General features: G+C 51.1%; 9 protein-coding genes across 9 annotated transcripts; 7 read left to right on the forward strand and 2 right to left on the reverse strand.

Moving 5' to 3' along the window:
• Positions 1-1,148: 1,148 nt before the first annotated feature.
• J4E90_007094 (uncharacterized protein) lies at positions 1,149-2,478 on the forward strand (the record flags this gene model as incomplete). Its single annotated transcript, XM_051436635.1, has 2 exons — positions 1,149-2,107; positions 2,157-2,478. The coding sequence occupies 2 exons, from the start codon at positions 1,149-1,151 to the stop codon at positions 2,476-2,478; spliced, it is 1,281 nt and encodes a 426-aa protein (XP_051289381.1).
• Positions 2,479-2,725: 247 nt separating this feature from the next.
• Positions 2,726-3,627, forward strand: J4E90_007095 (uncharacterized protein; the record flags this gene model as incomplete). The annotated part of the gene is made up of 2 exons (XM_051436636.1): positions 2,726-3,059; positions 3,113-3,627. 2 exons carry the CDS (start codon positions 2,726-2,728, stop codon positions 3,625-3,627), a joined length of 849 nt encoding a protein of 282 aa, XP_051289382.1.
• A 4,658-nt stretch (positions 3,628-8,285) lies between these two features.
• Positions 8,286-9,977, forward strand: J4E90_007096 (uncharacterized protein; the record flags this gene model as incomplete). Its single annotated transcript, XM_051436637.1, has 4 exons — positions 8,286-8,477; positions 8,531-8,856; positions 8,913-9,034; positions 9,154-9,977. The coding sequence occupies 4 exons, from the start codon at positions 8,286-8,288 to the stop codon at positions 9,975-9,977; spliced, it is 1,464 nt and encodes a 487-aa protein (XP_051289383.1).
• Positions 9,978-10,555: 578 nt separating this feature from the next.
• On the forward strand, positions 10,556-11,365 carry J4E90_007097 (uncharacterized protein; the record flags this gene model as incomplete). Its single annotated transcript, XM_051436638.1, has 1 exon — positions 10,556-11,365. One exon carries the CDS (start codon positions 10,556-10,558, stop codon positions 11,363-11,365), a length of 810 nt encoding a protein of 269 aa, XP_051289384.1.
• Positions 11,366-13,868: 2,503 nt separating this feature from the next.
• Positions 13,869-14,352, forward strand: J4E90_007098 (uncharacterized protein; the record flags this gene model as incomplete). The annotated part of the gene is made up of 2 exons (XM_051436639.1): positions 13,869-13,877; positions 13,933-14,352. The coding sequence occupies 2 exons, from the start codon at positions 13,869-13,871 to the stop codon at positions 14,350-14,352; spliced, it is 429 nt and encodes a 142-aa protein (XP_051289385.1).
• A 49-nt stretch (positions 14,353-14,401) lies between these two features.
• On the forward strand, positions 14,402-15,002 carry J4E90_007099 (uncharacterized protein; the record flags this gene model as incomplete). Its single annotated transcript, XM_051436640.1, has 2 exons — positions 14,402-14,869; positions 14,925-15,002. 2 exons carry the CDS (start codon positions 14,402-14,404, stop codon positions 15,000-15,002), a joined length of 546 nt encoding a protein of 181 aa, XP_051289386.1.
• Positions 15,003-15,375: 373 nt separating this feature from the next.
• On the forward strand, positions 15,376-16,204 carry J4E90_007100 (uncharacterized protein; the record flags this gene model as incomplete). Its single annotated transcript, XM_051436641.1, has 2 exons — positions 15,376-15,817; positions 15,867-16,204. 2 exons carry the CDS (start codon positions 15,376-15,378, stop codon positions 16,202-16,204), a joined length of 780 nt encoding a protein of 259 aa, XP_051289387.1.
• Positions 16,205-17,313: 1,109 nt separating this feature from the next.
• J4E90_007101 (uncharacterized protein) lies at positions 17,314-18,242 on the reverse strand (the record flags this gene model as incomplete). Its single annotated transcript, XM_051436642.1, has 3 exons — positions 17,314-17,699; positions 17,756-17,863; positions 17,915-18,242. 3 exons carry the CDS (start codon positions 18,240-18,242, stop codon positions 17,314-17,316), a joined length of 822 nt encoding a protein of 273 aa, XP_051289388.1.
• Positions 18,243-19,528: 1,286 nt separating this feature from the next.
• J4E90_007102 (uncharacterized protein) lies at positions 19,529-20,388 on the reverse strand (the record flags this gene model as incomplete). Its single annotated transcript, XM_051436643.1, has 2 exons — positions 19,529-19,836; positions 19,911-20,388. 2 exons carry the CDS (start codon positions 20,386-20,388, stop codon positions 19,529-19,531), a joined length of 786 nt encoding a protein of 261 aa, XP_051289389.1.
• Positions 20,389-20,512: the final 124 nt, after the last annotated feature.

The raw sequence follows: 20,512 nt of genomic DNA on the forward strand, positions 1-20,512 counted from the left end.
GAACGAGGGCCAGCTGCGGGTTCTCGGCCTGTACAATATAAGACCCTGGAAAAGGTACTTGACGTGAGAACGTAATGTTATAGGTATACCCTGACTGCCTGTAGGGAAACATGGCTTTAGTTTCTTTAGAGTAGCAGGCGGTTGTGATGTTGTTATTTGGTGAGAGCGTGAGGATTCAGAGTTGAGCAGCCTAGGATAGGCTTTTGTACCTTGAATATGTCACTCGCAATGGCCACGTCGTCTCCTTGAGATCGTGTTGTACTTACGTTCACATCTTCAGCTACTGTAACATCTACATTTCAAGAAGAAGTTGAAGAGCTCGTAGTCCATTCTTCATGCACTTCATACATCACCCGTGGTGGCGGAGGTGACAATGACTCACAGCTAAATGATTAGATGTGCCAAACGGTTGAACGTTTGAGATTATGTGAATGCGGCTCTTTTTTTATAAAGGCCGAACTGTCGTGAAGGTCACAAAGTCATGATATGAAGACGGAGAGTCGAGTGGAGGAAGCGGCGATGAGAATGAACGCGACTGGTCACTAGCGTCTTGGCATCTGTGGATCGATCCGAAGGAGCGATGCGGGTTCTCATGCATGTCACAATCGCTGAATGAGGGGCATTACCGCGTTAACGCAACGTCTATAGAAGACCCGCTGAACTTCACACTTGTCCCTGTTACCTTCCATCCACCATGGCGCATGGCACGGGAGCGGTGAACCGGCTTCGGCTCTCCACGACGCTCACCGAATGGGGGGACCACGATACTTACTAATGACGACAAAGCCATCACGTCCGTCCAGTGTCAGACAAACCGGTAAATTTTCACGTCTGCGACACGGCATACTCGCAATACCATACTGGCCTCACGGGCTTGACGCCCTTTCTATCCGTAGTTTGCGGGTCGTAGCCGGACGCTAATGCAACGAGCCCGTACCGCTGGCCCCCCATCTGCAGCAAAGTGAGCTAGATGTAATCTTCTACAAAAGCAATGTGTGCGATTCAGAAGGGACACGTAGTTCCGTCCCTGCATCCTTTGTCGGTATAACAATCGCACAAAGCAAGTGTAGTCTACAACGCCTACGAAGACCAGCTAGCAGCAAAGCGTTGCGACAAGATACAGTCCTACCACCGAAGCATACAGCACCATGACGACTTTTCTCCTTCGCGACATTCGCATTTTCACTGGCGAAGAGACTATCGACGAAGGATATGTTCACGTACTCGATGGCAAGATCAAGAGTGTTGGACCCATGAGCGATGCGCCGCTCGAACAAGTAAAGACATATTCGAAACCAGGCCACACGCTTCTCCCAGGCTTGATCGACTGCCACATCCACGCAGACAGGGCCGATCCCGAAGCTCTACCTCAAGCGTTGCGCTTTGGCGTGACTACCGTGTGCGAGATGCACAACGAGCTTGAGAACGTGCAAAAGCTGAAGAAGCAGACTTTGGAGCCAGATACTGCTTCGTACAAGACAGCAGGCCAGGCTGCCACCATCGAGAACGGGTGGCCGATACCCGTGATTACGGCTCACGACAAGAGTCCGGAAACAGCGGCGGCAATTGCAAAGTGGCCCAAGTTGACGGATCAAAGCAGCGTGGTAGAATACTTGGAGTGGACGAAGAAAGAGATGCAACCAGACTACATCAAACTCATGCACGAGAGCGGGACCAGTATGGGTCGCGAGTTCACCTACCCTTCAGTCAAACTGCAAAGAACCATCATCACGGAAGCCAAGAAGCGGGGTTACCTGACCGTCGCACACGCTCTCTCCCTGCGAGATACTCTCGATGTTCTGAACGCGGGTGTTGATGGCCTCACACATACGTTTTGCGACCAGCCGCCGACCCAGGAGCTGATAGATGCATACAAAAAGAACAACGCCTGGGTCAATCCAACACTGGCTGCAATCGGCAGTTTGACAACCGAGGGGAAAGAACTGCAGCACCAGTTCGCACACGATCCCCGGATCAAAGGGCTGATCAACGACGATCGCGTGGGCAACATGTGTAAGTGCATGGGGTTTTCTGCTGAGAACGGTAAAGTGGAATACGCATACGAGGGCGTGAAGAAGCTGAGAGAAGCGGGTATCGATATCCTCTGGTAAGTCGTATCTTTGCAGTCCAGTCATCAAGTTACTAACGAATTATAGCGGAAGTGATTCAGCAGGTCCAGCAGTGGGAACAGCATTCGGTCTGTCAATGCACCAAGAATTGAATGTCTTCGTGCACAAGATCGGCATGACACCTGCGGAGGCTTTGCGCTCGGCCACGAGCCTGGTAGCCAAACGTTTCCAATTCACCGATCGCGGACGCCTGGCAGAAGGACTCAACGCCGACATGTTGCTGGTTGAAGGCAATCCACTTGAAGATATTGATGCGACGTTGAACATCCGTGGTGTTTGGCGGGATGGCAGTCTCTGTAGTACGTATATGGAGAAGTTGGAAGCCGGTGTGAAGCCCTTGTTGGGCTGATGACGCATGTCGGCGATGATGTTTGGAGAATTCAAGGTTGAGTTTGGTGGCTGTCGGCAGTCGCTCAGGATTGATTTAAGGCTACGATATGTCAACAGTTGTACCAATCAATCTCCAACAATCATTCAATTGCGCGAACTACCCCTAGGGGGGTATATAAAGACGCCGCGAGAGGTGTTGTAGACCCCCAGCATTCGCATCAATTCTTCTTCTTCTTCTCCTCCTCCACTCCATTTCTCTCATCACAATGGCTGAGACATCAGAATCCAAGCTACTTCAAGGCTATGTCAAAGGCTACCCCAAGCTTGCCCGGTCAATGGGCATACGACCTGAGAGCGCCATCTTCCGTAGTTTTGGCGCACTCAACGCGAAGAACTTGCTATACATGCAGGCAGAAATAACATACTTGGAAGAGACTTTACGAGAGATGGAAGTCGCAGACCACGCCAGCGATGAAGGAGAGAAAGCTCGGTATGCTAGCGACTGGTTTTGGCTTGAAGTTTCAGCAGAGGAAAGGGATGGTGTCGACGCATCGCAACTGAGCCTCATTCTCAAGATTCGAGAGAAGCTTAGGGAGTACAGTGAGTACCCATGACCATAAAGACACCAAGAGTGGTGATACTGATCGGCAAAGACAAGGCGTTGTACTACCAGACAGCCATCTGCCAGTTCGAGCCTCCAGACTACTTCGACCTCAAGGACGTTCAAGGCTTCATGGCCTGCTCAGAGATGGCGCTGCCCTTGCTCGGTCCAGACAGAAACATCTGGGGCAGAAAAAGTAATCCCACCGCTCACGCAGACGATGGCTTGGTCGCGCTGCGTCCTCGAGTGCGCACCGACACGTTCACGACCATGCTCTCCGATCGACTGGTACACGTCTTCTTATTCTTCAAGAAGCTATACCCGGGAAAGGAAAGTGAAAACCCCATGTGTTTCTATCGTGACGACACGATCTCAACAATCACGTTCTGGTTGACCTGCTTCATCGCTTCCATCCTCCCGGTCATATCGATCATCGCACTGGTCAACATACCCTCGCTGGTACATCGTCTCGCCGCCATGGCTGTTTTCAACGGCATTGTGTCGCTCTGTCTAGGATGGTTCACGGAGGCGAGAAGGACGGACGTCTTCGCGATGACAGCAGTGTAAGTTCTAGTAGCTGTTCAAACTGTATATCATCTGACTTTGAGCATAGATTCGCGGCTATACAGGTCATTTTTTGGGCCAAACACTTGTTCATGGGCCGTAGGAAGTTGTATTCGCACCCAACAGTGCGTCACCGTCATGCATCTGCGTAGTGTAGCGGTACCAACCGAGCTACGCTGGGCTACATTAGAAGCGTGTCCTTTTGCGAATGCCTTCCAACGAACGTTACAATTCTAGAGAGCTACCTGATGCGAAATAACTAGTTACAACACGTATGGTACGTTACAAATCAATGTCATGGAGAATGCTACCAGTTCTGTCAGCATTTATGCTGTTATCGTGATTCAAACCATTGATGTGTTCAGGAAGCTTACGGCTGCAACTAGGATAACATTACTGTCCCTTATTAACGGGAACAAAGGCGTGTATTTTAGCGGGGTGGAAGGCGCTAAGCAAGATTGTTCGGCTGGCATACTGATGACGGCTCACTTCCAAGGTTTCACTTTGTGCAATCCAAAACATTCCTCCACGAAAACACGTCTGATATGAATCTGTAACATGTCAGGACTGTATCCTTGCGACAGTTATCTAGAAAGTTATGGAATACCTGGACGCTTCCACCTGACTGCCATCGCGTGTTTCCACTGCTGCTCATCCTTCTGAAGATACAGCGGTCGACGGATAGGCTTTCGTCCACGCTTGCTCCCGCGCCCCCACTTCTTCATCTCCTCGATGTACCACTGTTTGTTTTCCTCATCAATGGCCTTACATACAGCGCTGTTACAGAGCTTGACAGAGCGTTCAGGAGTACCGACGAGACTGTAAGTGTTCCAATAGTTGCAGTCAAGACAGACCCAGCCGATGAACCCAGGAGAAGCTATCTCGCCAATTACATGAGCTTCTAAATTCCTATGGCCGGGCGCAACGAGAACCACGTCTTGGCAATGAAGGCATAAGGAACCTTCATAGTTTTTGCTCAGAGGTAGGCTGATGTCCACCCCGTGATGGTGGCAGCCTGGACTATCACAAGGTGCGTCAGCTATCTTGGATCTCCGATTCCTAACGAACTTGTTACAATGGCGGATGTTGGTGCTAGAGTTGCCACAGCAAAGCCAGCCCCGCTGTAGTCTAAGCGCGGTCACATCGTGCGTTCTATCGTTGGCATTCTTTACATTGTTCGACCTAAGAAGCTGTGCGTCACCTATATTACAGTCAGTAAGATTTTGAAGATACCCATACATTCATTGGCGGTACTTACTTGGTTTGGGTGGAGGATGGTTGCTGCCCTTGGTTCCTGTTTTACGTCCAATGCCAGAAAACATTGTAGTGATTCAGTGCTAGTAGATGATATCCGATGCACCTTTCTATGAATACGTACATGAACTTTATATCTCTAAGCCGATTCGTTTGCTATCAAAGCAGATGGTACTAGTCATTGCATCATGTGCTGGACAGTTGACATGAATGACAACTTGCGTGACTTGTCGTTATGTTCACCCTGACCTGCTGTTCTATTCGCGTGTCAAGACCGAAAGATGAGCTGTCATATATCTACCATGGCACGATAATTATTATCATATACCCATAATGTGATGTGGGAGCTACTCGCAAGAGGACAATGTCCGCTAAGAGCATTAGGGATAACCAGGAACATTTGGTTTGAGTGTAGTATAATACATGCAATGGAACCATTAACCGGCTATGGAGTTATCGCTACTGTGTAGCTTCAGACTGTAATGCCTCCCCTGGATTGCCACCCATGTTATAATCGTATAAAGTTTTTTTTTTCCCGCTATGAACATGAGTTCAAGCTATATTGAGGTGCTGAAGCCTAAGACGAGACCGCGTTTCAATGCAGCTTTCACTACAATGCGCTCAACTCAAAACAGCAAATAGCTTCACAACACTGAAGTTCACGATTCGTTTGGAGCACGTGTAGTAAGTATCTGGAAAAGTAGTTCCCCAGCACTTATCGGGTACGCGCATTGCACGTAGAGTGTCGGCGGTTTCCAGACTTGGCGTATATACAATCCCATAATATTATTCGAATCATTCGAATACGGTGGTTGGCTGTTCGCTTTATGCCGGTAGCCGTTATGCAACATTGCACAGGCGCATAGCCCCGTAGCGCAGCAGGAGGATGCTGATCAGCCCCAACACTGCCTACTTAAAGCCGGTTGTACGCAACGTAGTCATTAAAACCTCGTTCCTCGTAGAATACCTTCCAAACCACATCTGGCTCGAGCATGACTAACGAGAAGTCGAAACGTTCGAGGAAAAAAGCAGCACTGTCTGCTGCATGGCGCAACCATCCAATCGGCTACCCACGCCTATCGGAACGCATGGGCGTCAAGCCAGAAACTCTCATCTTTCGAAAGTTCGTTGCACTCAACGCGCGCATGCTGTTATACATGCAGGCAGAGCTCGCTATCCTTGAGAAAGACCTCCACGGTACCGAAATAAGTGATAGAGAGGAGGCGAAAGGCAACAAACATCATTACGCGACAAGCTACATGAGACTGTTACACAGCCCTCAGGACGGGGATCCATATCAACTCGAGTTGCTCGCCAATATATCATCCAAACGGGAGAAGTACAGTGAGTTTGTCGTCCGATGAGCACGCGCCTTCGAAATCTGACGTATCTAGAGACACCGCGTTGTTGCAGCAGCATAGACTTTCTCAGATACCAGAACCTGACCGACTCGACCTGAATGACGTCTACCGGCTACTACAAAGTGATGACATGGGAGGCGGAGAACTGGGTGGTCTCGATGCCCTATTCTGGGGTCACCCCCATGACCCCGAGAACTATCCTCCCGATCTTGTCGGCGTATGCCCTCGTGAGCCTGCGGATCCGTTCTCTCGTTGGGTGTCGGAAAATGCCATCCTTCTCTTTAAGTGCGGTCTTGGACGCCTGAAGAAGACTGACAAGCATCACGGGCGCCGGGTCTACTACGACAGCACGGTGCTGAGGGTCACATCGTGGATAACCTCCATATTAGCGTCGCTGCTGCCGATCGCGTCAATCCTGATACTGTTACATCTGGATTCTTTGAGGGTGAAACTGTGGGTGATCGGCGGTTCCAACGTATTGCTGAGTGTCTGCTTGAGGACATTAACTGAAGCCAAACGCGCTGAAGTGTTCGCTGTGACTGCTGCGTAAGCAATGAACTGTTGTCGATGACATGGGCTGACAGACTCAGGTTCGCTGCTGTGCAGGTGGTATTTGTCGGAACCGATCGCAACACATCTGCCAGCTAGCCGTGGTTGAGGCAAACATGGTGTTAAAATCGATCTGGGTCTACAGGAGTAGGTGGATAGCCGAAGACGATGCCCGTAATCCGAGACGAAGAATCGCTACTGAGGTTCACAAACTGCTACGTGGGTAAGTTTTGCATCAGTAGACATGCCGTTATTAGTCTGTAAGCTCTAGTTACTTGTATAACATTATTCCTGTTGCTTGATAGCGCGATGTATGCGACAGCTCGAACTCGTTTCTGGAGTAGACGATGAACCATCAGCAAGGTTAATGCGACAGCTGCTCTGGGACAGGCATGATCGAAGTTTGCTGTAGGGCTCTCGGAGCCTCACAGGTCAATGGGATTATAATTGTGTCTAAAAAGATCCCGGGTATGCCGATGTATGGTCTCCGTGGATGCAGGCAGTGAGGTAGTGACTGATGAAACGCATTTTAGTCGATTGCGAGCAAAGCAACTCCGCATCCGGTGCTTCCACGCCAAGGCGCTAATGACGCTAAGCCCCCGCGTCTTCCATCTCATCTCGCGCGAACACCAACCGCGCCCTTGCCCTCAATCTAGGATCATTGCACGGCACATACGCAAGCGTTTCTGTAAGCGTTTCCGTAGCTGAACACAGCTAAACGCTGTTACACAAGGACTTGAAACAAAAATATGTCACTTAATGCTAACGATCTCGCCTACATGCCACACTCAGCACGACGCGATGCGTCATTTCACATTCGCGCCGATGACATGCACCCCAGATGAGCGTTTCGGAAGCCATCCACATGGCTAAGAGCCTCAAGACCGACCCAAGACCAACCCCGCAATCTGGCCAACCCGCCGTTGCACGCCCAGACAAGCTGAGCACTGATGCTCTCGGTGTCATTACTGGATGACAGATCTGCGCTCATGCTTCACCACGAGCATCATTGGACAGTCCCACGTTTGGCATCTCGGCATGACAACGGTGTCGCAAAGCTGGCGACGTTAGCACTTCGGTGGTAATATGGCGCAAGGAGCAGTATCCCATCATGGAGGTTTCTCCTTGTCCAAGGCTTCTTCACTTCGTGCTCGGGTCTTCTGATGACTTGGTTGGATCTCATTAGACCCTGTTCCTTATCTACTTACTCCATTTGGGTCCGTATGCGACGCGCCAAAAGATCAATAGGTTTCTGTCTGCCGGGTTTGTGATGGAGGTGGAACACACGGCATGCCCAGCCACGACACCTCGAGCTCTTGGGAAGCTTCGCCCTGGCTGTAATCCGGAATTTGCCTCGGTCTCCATCGTCATCACTCCAGTATAAGTGGATGCGTGATAAGAGAAATGATCCGCAGCTGCTCTTGTCCCTGCGACGATCCTCCCCTGTATTCTTGAGCCTTTTCCACGGTGCAGAGAAAACCGGATATTCTGCCCATCATGAACAGCGACGACGATTACAAGCAAGACACTACTCACAAGGAAGCAGTCAGTCCGACGGCGACGGACAACAACGTCTCGGAGTATGCTTATGATCAGATCGAAGAGAAGAGGTTGGTGCGTAGGGTCGACTGGAGGCTGCTACCTATATTGGGTGCCCTGTACTCCATCGCGCTCATAGACCGCACAAACGTCAGTTCAGACACCTTCTGTCCGCATCTAGACGAAACGCTTACCGGCGACAGATTTCCAACGCCCGAGTTGCTGGAATGGGACCGGACCTCAACCTCCAAATCGGAGATCGCTACACCATCGTCCTGGTTCTCTTCTTTCCGACATACTTCCTGCTTGAGCTTCCATCTAATATCGTCCTTCGTAAAGTGGGTAGCGCGAATTGGCTAGCTTTCATCGCCGTATCATGGGGTGCTGTCATGATCGGACAGGGCTTTGTCGAAAGCTGGATTTCACTTGCCATATGCCGTGTATTACTGGGAGCTTTCGAGGCTGGGTTCTTCCCTGGATGTGTATATCTCATCACTTGTTGGTATCGCCGCTATGAGACACAAAAAAGGTATGCGACCTTCATCAAACCAAAGGCATGGTAGCAATGGCTTACCAAGAACGCAGACTGGGTGGCTTCTATCTTTTCTCTGTCGGTATCGGTGGCCTTGCGAACATCCTTGCGTATGGTCTCATGCAAATGGAAGGTGTCGGTGGTCTCCGTGGCTGGAGATGGATCTTCATCATAGGTAAGCAGAACCCCCCACCAATTTCTAACTAGGTCCTCTCTCCACATTGCACTTCGTCTCGATCTGAGGCTTTTCGAGCTTTGTTGATTCTACTCAGGCAATACTGACACTCAGTGTAGAGGGCATCTTGACTTGCATTGTTGCGATCGCAGCATGGTTTATCATCCTAGACTTCCCCGATAAAGCCGAAAAGAAAGGATTCCTCACTTCCGCTGAGGCCGCTGTCATCATGCAGCGTATCGAAGATGATCGAGGTGACTCGGTAGCGGATCCATTGACCTGGGCCAAATTCGTTTACCACTTGAAAGACCTCAAATTGTGGGCCTATGCCACGTTATTCATGTCGACAACCATGCCAGCGTACGCCTTCAGTTATTTCCTCCCGGTCATTCTTCTCGGCATGGGATATTCGCCTGGTCAGGCTAACGCACTATCCGCGCCTCCCAGTCTGTTTGCGATGTTCACAGCCTTTGGGTTCGCATGGCTAGGAGACAAATACCGCCTTCGCGCTCCCGTGATTGCTGCGCAATCGATTCTTGCCATCATCGGTCTCATGATCGTAGCATATGCCAAGAACAACGGGGCAAGGTACTTTGGCTCATTCCTAGGAGTATGTGGCTGCCAGGGCAACGTCCCGGCTATTCTCGCGTACCAAAGCAACAACATCCGTGGCCAAAGTAAGCGGTCCGTCGGAAGCGCTCTCCAGATCGGCTTCGGTGCAATCGGTGGTATTCTTGCATCAACGACTTTCGTTCAGGAAGAAGCTCCCACATACATTACGGGTCTCTGGGTCACGGCTGGTCTTCAGATCTACATTCTGCTAGTGCTGTGCTGCACTACTACGTACTTCTTGAAGAAGAATAAAGTGGTAGATAAGCAGAGGGCTAATGGAGAGCCGATGGACGAGAACGAAGGCCAAGCTGGGTTCAGGTATACTATATAAGCAGTGGGGAGGATGGAGGCGTGGATGATCGTTCTTGCGCATCGCGTCTTGTGGTCGAGGGCTGCTACGGTTCGTCCAAGTGATGTCAACGCAATACTAGCTTTTAATGAAGTCTTCATGAGAATGCAACATTCAAGTCCCTGTCCTTGCGAGCAAGCCTTACAACCTTGAAAAGACGGTGGGATGGAAATAGATCCTTGCCGTATGCGGAATAGCGCGACACGGTGATGACGTTTACCGCCGGACCCTTTCGCGTCGCAGGTGATGCCCATCCATCTGTTTCAGACCAAGATAGCAACGCCTCAGTCAGCGACGCAACATGCATCAGCTACTGCTAGCCGCCCTGCAGCCTCGTCATTCGCACATTTTCTCTTTACTTTTTTGACTTCTAAGACTTCGATACCCAACTTTGTATAGCTCCTAGTAATTGTAGTCGCTAATCGTTACGTTCACCATCATTCGCAGCCGGTCTCGAAAACACTACGAATTTTCTATCTTTAGCCCTACCAGACGAATAATCGAGCATCCCATTACCAGGAAGCTGAACTCCTACGCGTCCTCGACATCGCGCATTCACGATGAGCGCAAAACACAACCTTCACGTCGCGCACCATCTCCCAAGCCACATCTCCCCCGCCTCGGTCGTAGCCGCGCTGCATGACCACGACACAACCCTCACACTCCAAGCCCTTAGCTGTGGCTATGAGACAGCCCCCAGCACCGCCGAAACGACCCTCAAAGATACATACTGGTATCCGCCCGACCAATACCCCGTCGCAACGTACCACGTCAGCGAGTGCATAACGTGGTTCCCTGGTATTGGGCAGTACGGGAAGAAGTACATAACCTTCCCAGTCTGTTACCAGAACACGAGACAGGGCATAAAGACGCGCGCAGATGCGGCGGCGGGCGTGATACTCAGGGCTGAATACAGGGTGGTTGCAAATGGCGAACTGGGTAGCGAGGTTGAGGGTGAGGGCATGGGCGTCGGAGACGCGCAGTTTGTGCTAGTTGAAGATGTGGAAGTCAGCTGCGCGTGGTGGCTGATGCCTTTCGTAAAGGGCAAGATGGAAGAAGGGCATCGAAATCTTTGTAGGATGGTCATCGAGAAGGTAGAGAAGATGGTAAGCGAGGGGTGGGAGGGCCACGATCCTGTGGCATTTGGTCTACGCGGTGTTGCGAGCCGGCACGACAGCAGGATAGAGGGTATGGACGATGTCAACACAGGGTTTGCGCAGGAAACGAGGGAACATTATGCGAAGCCACAGCCCGTGGTGTTTGGGCAGACACATCAAGATTTACCACGATATGCGGACGCGGATGCGATGGAGGAGGAGCGGCCGCACATGTCCGCCGGGCCGCTACCGGAGAAGGTTACCTACGGATAACTTTTGCTCGCAGGCTACGACGCTTGGAGTAACAATGCCCACACGTAGAAACCGTAGACCACTCCACCGAGAGTGAAAGTAAGGCACGACCCTGTGATCGGACAGTGGGCAATAGTAACGACGGGAAGCGAAAGGCAATCAACGCGTGATTGCAGCACACAACCTGTAACTAATGAAACCACATCGACTTCTCCCGACCCTCCCCTCACCAACTTCACAAAGATATGACGCTCTCGACTATTCAACTACCCTTACGCCTCGCACTCGCGCTTCTCCTGCCCCTCTGGGCGCGTTCGACGACCCAGGATGAGGTGTGGGCGGTTTTTCTCTTGACGGCTCTGCTTGCGATATTGGCGTATCAAACACGCTTCGCTGTCGACTTTGGTCTCGCTAAAGACGCCATGATAGCGGTGTACGGAACATTCGTCGCAAGCTATGTTGCCGAGTATTACTTTGCCGGTCCATGGATGCGATTAGCCATGGCGTATATCTTCTCTTGGGATGCGCTGCAGTATGTCTTACCTTCCACCGAACACTATGTAAGATAATTCTCTTCCCAACCATAACGTCGACGTCTAATGGGAATATAGGTTCGTGTCTGGGAAGCACGCCAGAAGCCTTTACGATCATCGCCAATACTGAACCTGCCCCTTGTCATGGCTACTATATTGACAACGTACCTCGGTGTGTGCGGCTACCTCAATACACAGGGCCCTAGGTGGCGCGCCTTAGGTATCTGCCTCATGACGGTCTGCGCCACCGGTGATGCTCTTCAGCACTGTGCTATTGGCGTACGACACATGGTATCCTGTTATTATGCTGTATCGCACCTCGACGTCGCGGATACACCCGGACCAGTCGAGCCGGAACTAGAACGAGACGATACTATTCTTTCGACTGAAGAGAAGAGTGTTTCTGTCTTGGCATCCATGTCTGAGGACGAAAAGTGCAAGTACTGGGCAGAAGGGTCGCTTGTACCTCTGGGGTATTGTGATTGGGAGCTACTGATGGCGCAGGTGATCTCAGAGATACCAACGATGCAGCGTCGGCCAAGTACGAGGAGGAGAGGTTAGGGTACTATGAGACACCAAGGGTAGTCTTCCTTTCATAATTCATCAACCTACAAGCCTCCTTCGCGCAAGCCGTGCCTCACTCCGATGCTTGCTCTTCTGCAATCCACGCCATGTACGCGTCTTTAAGCCGCAATACGAGCCCCTGCCACTCCTCCACAGTGAAGCAACTGCTACTCTGTCTCGACGCTAACTTTGTCTTGACCATATCCTGCAGAGCGCCATTGATGCTCTGCTCAAATACCTGCTCCAGAGCTTTACCCTTGTCTGCTTTAAAATTATAACGGTTCTCTCCACCTACGCCCGTTACGAACCCCGAGACCCGAGCAGTGAAAGCATCAGCACTAGTGCGCTCGCTGAGACGTATTTCGACCGTGTATTGCAAAAGCAGCTTCGGTGAAGACCCTGGATGTGGAACGGTGTCTTTGATTCGGAAATTGACGCGGCGGATATTGTTGGATGTCGGATGAAAGAGTGTACTTGGCTCTCGGAGCCAACTCCCGTTCGAACGTGTGAGAATCTTCCCAGGTGGTGAGGTTCGTAATAGAAGATCAGCAGTCCAAGTATATGACCCGAATAGTAGCGAGAGAAGCTCGAGCCATATCGTTTTGCAGGTATTAAGCAGACCACGGATTGTTTTCGGTAGCTGGGCAAAGACGCCTTTGACGGTTGTCACGCATCGTTCCTTCCCGCCATGATCTATGATTCTTCGCTCGAATTTGCCGACGATGTAGCCGTAGATGTGGTTCCGAATTTCTGCTGGGAGGTCGAGGAATGTGCATCGTTCTAGATTTTCATCGTGTCTGCTTGGGGTGCTTATTGTTGAGACCTGGTGGTCGTCTGGCTGAGAATTGGATAGTGAGTCGGACACCGTAGCGCTTGAGGTACAGGCTTCTAGTACTGGGGCATTCTGTGGTGAGCTCATCTTGCGGTCTTTCAACGAACGGCAAGTGTTATGTAGAAGGAAAAGAAGATTGGAAAGACGCAAAGTAGACATGTAAAGATGTTAGCAGACCTACAGTACTTATTTAGAACCTTGGTGCACGACACGGACTGGTTCTGGGAATAGTGCGGCGCCGCTACGCAGCTAAGTAGCCTGCTGCCTAACGTATCCTAGCACTGCGCGCGCCAGGGGTAAAGGCAGAGGACTCACGCAATCACAGGAGGTATGGTGTTCTTCAACGACCTCTGCGAAATTCTTGTCGTTTGAAATCGATGGTGACGAAGCAAGGTAGAGGCGTGTGCAGAAGTCGCGCATCGCCCGCCGGGCTAAATTCCGCCTGTCACTCCCGTGCCGTCAGCTCACGTCATCGTTAATGGCAACATTGAACCAGATCTCCTCTGTAACCAAATCGTGAGATACCTCAAGCATCTCACCAGTTGAATCACAGAAAATGTCAGAATCGGTAAGCTGGAAAGCCTAACCAAATGCGATGTCATCAGTATGGCAATGGCCATGGTCGCACTAAGCTAGCCCGGTCTGCTAACATCTCCAAGGCCGCCACCAACGGCTTCGCTGAGAAAGACGGCCAGTTCCGTCGCAAACCCTCAGCATTCCGCAACTTTATCTCTTCTGATCCCAATTCAGAGTTTCCAGCGGAAAAGGATCGATATGCGCTTTACATTCACATGGGTTGCCCTTGGGCACATCGTACCAACCTAGTGCGTAGCTTGAAAGGGCTGGAGGATGTCATCCAATTGATCGTATGGGATCTGTCGCTTGTTCACGATAAGAAAGGATGGGGCATGTCTGGGAAGCCTGGGTTCGAAAAAGAGCCGCTGTATGGTTATACGAACTTGAGGCAGCTGTACGAAAGGGCGAACCCGGAATACGAAGGGCGGTACCTCGTCCCGACACTCTGGGACAAGAAGAAAGGCAGGTCCCGTGACTGCAAGCGCGTAAAGACTATGCGCTGACTTGGTTACAGAGACAATCGTGAACAACGAGTCCAGCGAAATAATCCGTATGTTCTACACCGAGTTTGATGCGTTCATCCCCGAGCAGCTCCGCGAGTCCAGCAAAGGCGTCAAATCCATCCTACCAAAGCACTTGCGCGAGGACATTGATGCTATGAACGAGTGGGTCTACGATACCATCAACAATGGCGTATACAAGACTGGGTTTGCCCAATCCCAGGAGGCATACGAAGAGCACGTTTACCCCTTGTTCAAATCTCTCGATCGCCTGGAAGAACACCTTGGTCAGCCAGGTCACGGGCCTTACTTGTTTGGCGATCACATCACTGAAGCAGATATCAGGCTGTATACTACCATCATCAGATTCGATGTTGCGTACTTCACAATCTTCAAATGCAACCTCAAGATGATTCGCTATGAGTACCCGCGGCTGCACAACTGGGTACGCAGGCTGTACTGGGATGAGAGCGAAACGACCAATTTTGGTGCGTTCAAGGAGACGGTGGACTTTCAGGCAGTAAGTATAAGGCTGTGCGAAAAGACGAGGTACTCGATGGCTAATGCACTTCAAGTACAAGGATGGCTACTCGAACGCTACGAAGGCGAAGATTGTGCCTGTGGGACCGAAGCCAGATATCATGCCCTTGTAGATCGTTCACTGCAACGGAAGCTCGTTTAGTCAGTCTGTAAGCGTTGAATAAAAGTTCCATATCATCTAAATCTTTTCTTCCAACCAAGGTGTTAAAATGATCTGTGAAAAGTCGTCAAGAGTCGCTGCGTTGCTGTGTGAAGGGGTAATGATGCGCGCGCGTACGCGCAAGGCAGCGCGGGTGTGAACAGTGAACATGCGCCAGTCCGCGTCGTGAATTTCTCGTGCTTGCTCACCTGGTTGCGACACAAACAGTCATGTCGATTTCACAGAACGGGACGAACGATACTTCATTCGGCAAGACGTTCTTAAGGCGTTCATTGCCAGTTTCTGACACAGCTCCACTGGAATCTATTACGTGCCACTCGAACACGATGAAGCCTTCTACTCATACTGCACCCCCACAAGCCCCTGCGGCTGAGACATTAGACGAGAAAGAGACACCAGATCTTCCACAATCTACACTACCTGCAGCTGAAGATGTATCACATGATCCGTTCCATGACCTAATCCCCGGCTGCCCACAGCTCGCTGGAAGGATGGGCATTATGCCTGAGATAGGCATGTTCAGAAGATTCGGCGCACTTAATGCGCGCAGCCTCCTCTACTACCAGAACGAACTGGCGTACCTAGAGGACCAGTTGAAAGAGACCGAGGCTGAAGACGCGAAGAGTCCAGAGGGCAAGAAAGCGTGGTACAGCCACAATGCTTATTGGCTCAACACCGCAGACCGCACGACAGACGACGAGCTCCGAGACGGCGACATGAGGCAAAGGGACCTCGTGATGCGCATCAGATGTCTTCTAAAAGAATACAGTACGTTAACAACGAAGCAACGCGGAAGCACTCTGATCAAATATCGCAGACGACGCACTCATCCAACAGTCCACCATACTCCAAAGCATGAAGGAGCCCGCTGCCTTCGACCTCGACGATATCCAGCACTTCCTAGCAAGCGACCTCATGAAAGTCCTCACAGGCCTAGATGGAACCGTCTGGGGTTCTTATCAACAACCAAACAGTTACAGCAACGAACTCGTCGTCCTCCGGGGCCGAAAGAACATGGATCCCTTCTCGCAGAACATGGGCGCAAGAGCTATTGATTGGATCGTGAAGCTTGGTGGCAAGCGCTGGAAGAAGGTCGACGCTCGCTTCGGAACTGTTGCTATTGATGAGAGTACAGTCTACATGTTCACATTCTGATCACGAGTGCTGTTGCTTCGGTTTTACTCGTTGGCCCGATCTTCATACTCGCGAACACCAATTCTCTCGATGAACAGCTGGTGGTTATTGCAGCGTCGAATGTTCTTATTTCGGTTTGCTTGATGTACTTCACTCGTGCACGGAGGGCTGATGTCTTCGCCATTACTGCTGCGTAAGTGATAGCAATATCGCATGGATGCATTGATGACTAATGCTGGTGTAGATACGCGGCGGTGCAGGTCTTGAGCATTATTGCAACACTGGACAAGCGGTCTCGAGATGCTTTGTAGGAGACAGGGCAGTTGGAGTTGAAAGTAGCAATGGAAAGAATTAAACATCCTACCCACAGTAGGGTTGCAGAAGACATGGTTTCCTCAGTCTGCAATGTCAGACAGATAGAAGAGCCCAGGCATGTACAACACCCTTCCAGCTAATAGCTTATCTATCTAAACCGACTTGGATACCTCCTGGCCTACAGATGTCGTGCGTGCTCACTGCTGCCACACCCGACTTGGAGAATACAGCCGGTCCGATAGAGACACGATCACACTGACGCACATGGCCTGCTGACATGAGTCAATGTATAATAATACGACTAACATTTCTCTTCCGAGTCCATCAGCTGAAGCAATTTTCGTATTTGGGTCAATCAAAATGTGTATGATCCTGCTAGGGTTGAGGAATACATCTGTGGAGCCTATATTAAAGTGGTCGAGTATATGTAAGCGTGATGTACCTCAGTGGCTGGTGGAAGTTCGTGGGATCTTGTGGGAAACAGTAAGGACCTCCAGGGTAAGCTGTGATACATTGTCTGTAGGCTGAAAATGTTGCAAGTGCCTCCCAGGCTATCGGTAAATTCACTACTTTTCCGTTCCGATATGAAACATATCGTGTCTTTCTTTTCCTCTCCGGCGTGGATCGGACGTGTTTAGGGACCAGTCGCGTGATCCAATGGGTTCATGGTCAGGCTTTCGAGATGTTGGTGGTTGTCACAGCGATATTCGGATACCGGTGGCTTGTACAAGAAAGTGTATATTATATATGAAGTTATAGCGACCACATCTAGTGGTGGACTAAGGTGATTCGGCATATGCTGGCGTAGGGCCCGTTCAAAAGATCTCTTGGTCGTCATACGCCCTCACACTCTCCAACCGTTGCCTAACCATCTTAGGATCTTTGCAGACATGCTTGCTATCCCAGCCATCACTGCCGCCGTTGTGATCAGGGAACGTCGTCTCCAATCCCTCGAGAGCCATGTCTGCGCTACACATGATAGCTTGGCGCATGTAGTCGAAGCAATGGATCATATGCCAGTGGTGGTCTTCCTCAAGCTCGTGGCCGGATGTCATACCGGAGTAGACGGCAACGACGGCGTAGAGGCAGTGAAGTTGGTGGGTCATTGATGTCGTGAAGACGGTGGCGTTGGGCCAGACGATGGGGGTGGGAAGGTCGTGGTAGTTCTCTGGGTCAGGGATGCTTTGGAAGCCCATGCCGACTGTGGTGGTTGTTAGTGAGGTGTTCACGATAGAGTGAAGCGTGAGAAAGTCATACCAGGCAACAGCTCGTTCCATGCTCTAAGTACTTCTGGTTTGAAGAACTCTGATGTGTTGTATGGCGCGAATGTCTGGTTAATCTCGAACTTGGTGATCTGCGTAGGAACTGCAATTCGGTTAACAGATGTACCGGCCTGGACTGCAAGGCAAGTCTTACTATGTGGTGACCACCCGGTGATGTCGCCGCCAACATCGTTTGCGCTTGTTGATCGAGCCTTCCATCTTGTCGAGTCGAGCATGCCTTGGTCTCTAGCCAAGAGCCCAATGATTACGAGTTGTAGTCCTATCACCAACACCCATCGCATCGCCGCCACTAGCGGTGGGCACAATATATTCCTTCGTGATAATGGTGTTCTTCTGTGATAGTCGCCAGCTGCCCATTGCTTCTCTCCTCCAACTAAGGATTCGACCTCTGTCGACGAGTCGTCATCATGGTGATGGTCCTGTGAGTGTACATCTGCGTAATGGTGTTGTGGCTCCATCATGTCGATCGAATAGAATAAGTGACACCAGGTCAGTCGTGGAATTTGATATTAGAAACGGAAGTGAGCACAGCTGAAGAGCCAAAGGCAGCAGCGGCCTCCGTACAGATGTACTCGCATGTCAAACGTGCCGGCCCACACCGAAACGTCGAGGCTGTCGTTCCTGGCGGCGCCTACCCTCTCCACTCATTGTAGACGCCGGCGATAGCTCAATTGGAAGTCTTAGGCGTGAGTCGAGGGCGATGAAACGGGATGTTGGAAGGGCGTATCCGTAAGCTAATCCTTGTTGCGTTAAAGCGCCGAGATGAAACCGACGATGAATCGCCAAGAGTATGAGGCCATCTCGTCTTCCGCCTCAAGCGAGGATAGCCTGAAACCCAATCCAAACATCGAGCATGAACATTCGTACTTTGTTAACTGCAGCCGACGTTGGCTTTCGTGCTTTAGAACGCGCCGTCGCCACTCTGTTCGTATCTCGAGCCCCCGTGGAAGCTTGCTGAGCGCGCATCAGTAGCGATAAAGATGTCGCTATGGATTGGAAGGAGCCGGCTTGTTCTTTTGTGTCGAATTACACAAATAGGGGATGTATAGGCGTTTATCAGGGACCGTCCAATGAGCAGCGAAAGCATGAAGAGCCAGGAAACAAAAGAGATTGTATCGAGGAGGTTGGTGAAGGGGCTGAAGACAAAAAAGGGGTGTTCTGCAATATTGGAATGTGCGGTAAGCTACTGTGGGGGTGTGAAATATGCCAGGTCGCGAATACCACACATGGAAAGCGAACCAGACGATAACTGGAACCACGGTTGTACTTCGTTCAAACTCCTGCCGCATGGTGTGACAGCTGTAGCCATGTCATGTCTTGTACGACTTCACGGTAAGTATTTACCACCGCTTTCGTCGACTGCACGGCGCTGGTGTACGACAGGATTACGGATAGCGATACCATTCACGCTGTGCTACACCTACGTGCGTGCACCCGTCGTGCTCTCTTAGAGACAGTTTAACCTGATATTCCGATCTCTTACGTTTTAGAGATATGGAATGCGGGACTGCAGCGTAGTCCGTAAAAGAAGGATACTCTTATCGCATCTGCAAGTGAGTACGCAAGATACACAGCCACACGCTGCAGCAGGACACGACGCGACAGACTTCGGCAGAATATACGCAGCCTCGTAAGTATGGCTTATTCACGCATAGGTGGTCGTCGATTTCCAAAAGTGAATGTTGGTGTTCACAAATGGAGAAAGAAGAAGCGACCACGAATCGCGGTACCGGAGAGCCATGTGGACTCAACGCTTGACACATAGATCGCTTCTGATGACCCATTTCTCTCCGTTCGTTACCTCGCGTCCTTCGTGCAGCATGCAGTCGGGGCCGTGTCGATGCAGCAGCGCGAGGCCGACTTCGAGGTCGACAACGAAAGGCTCAGGTGGAAGGTCTCTGCTCTTCTTCTTGGGCGGGTCCGGGTAGAAGACAGTCTCTCCACCGACGCATCCCGTGGCCGGCGAGGTGAGGTAAATCAACAAGGTCCAGGTAGTGCGCGTCGACAGAGGCGGTGATCCAGGAGTTTGAATGATCACACTGTTGGAATCGTCATCTGGCTCCATTAGCATGGGTTTCGTCACGACCGTCCGATGACTTGGGCAGAGTGACCAAGTAGTCATGACGTACAGTGCTGGTCGAAGAACTGGCCTTTGGAGTACCGATAGACACGGATGTTGGGGTTGAGGCCCACCACCTCGCCGCCCCACAGCTCTTTCCGCTGCGCTTCAGTGAGGCCGAGCGCCCCTTCCTCCGCATCGGCGGTGACTAGCCTCCTTAGTCCTGTGTCGTTCCATAGTCGCTCAGCGAACGCAGGGTCATCGATTTGATAGCGGTCGTTGACTCGCACGGCATCACCTTTCTTCGGTTTCCCAGGCGTCGTCGTCAATGGCAACGAGGAGAGGAAAGACACGTAGGTCTTGCACAGCGAAGCCGTGAAGAAGTTGGGGATGGTTACAATCTGTTTTGGAAGCACTTCGTGCAGGGCAAGGTCCTCTTCTGGTACGAGAGGAGCGAGGGCAGGCCAGTTCAGGGGTTGTCTCGCTGGTTCAGATGACGCCGCCGGCCTGGCAGGCGCGCCTTGTTGGGCTTTCTTCTTGGGGGGCATATCACTGTCAAGTCCTCCAGGGCTCCAGGGGTGGGACTGGCAGGTAATTCACACGTATGGGTTACTTTAAGGGTCCTGCGATTGGCCTGGGTCGCGGTTCTGGGTGGAAACTTTCAGTGCTTGG

Source organism: Alternaria incomplexa (genome assembly GCF_024043165.1).
Source record: "Alternaria incomplexa strain BMP 0042 chromosome Unknown scaffold_10, whole genome shotgun sequence".
Lineage (NCBI taxonomy): Eukaryota > Fungi > Ascomycota > Dothideomycetes > Pleosporales > Pleosporaceae > Alternaria > Alternaria incomplexa.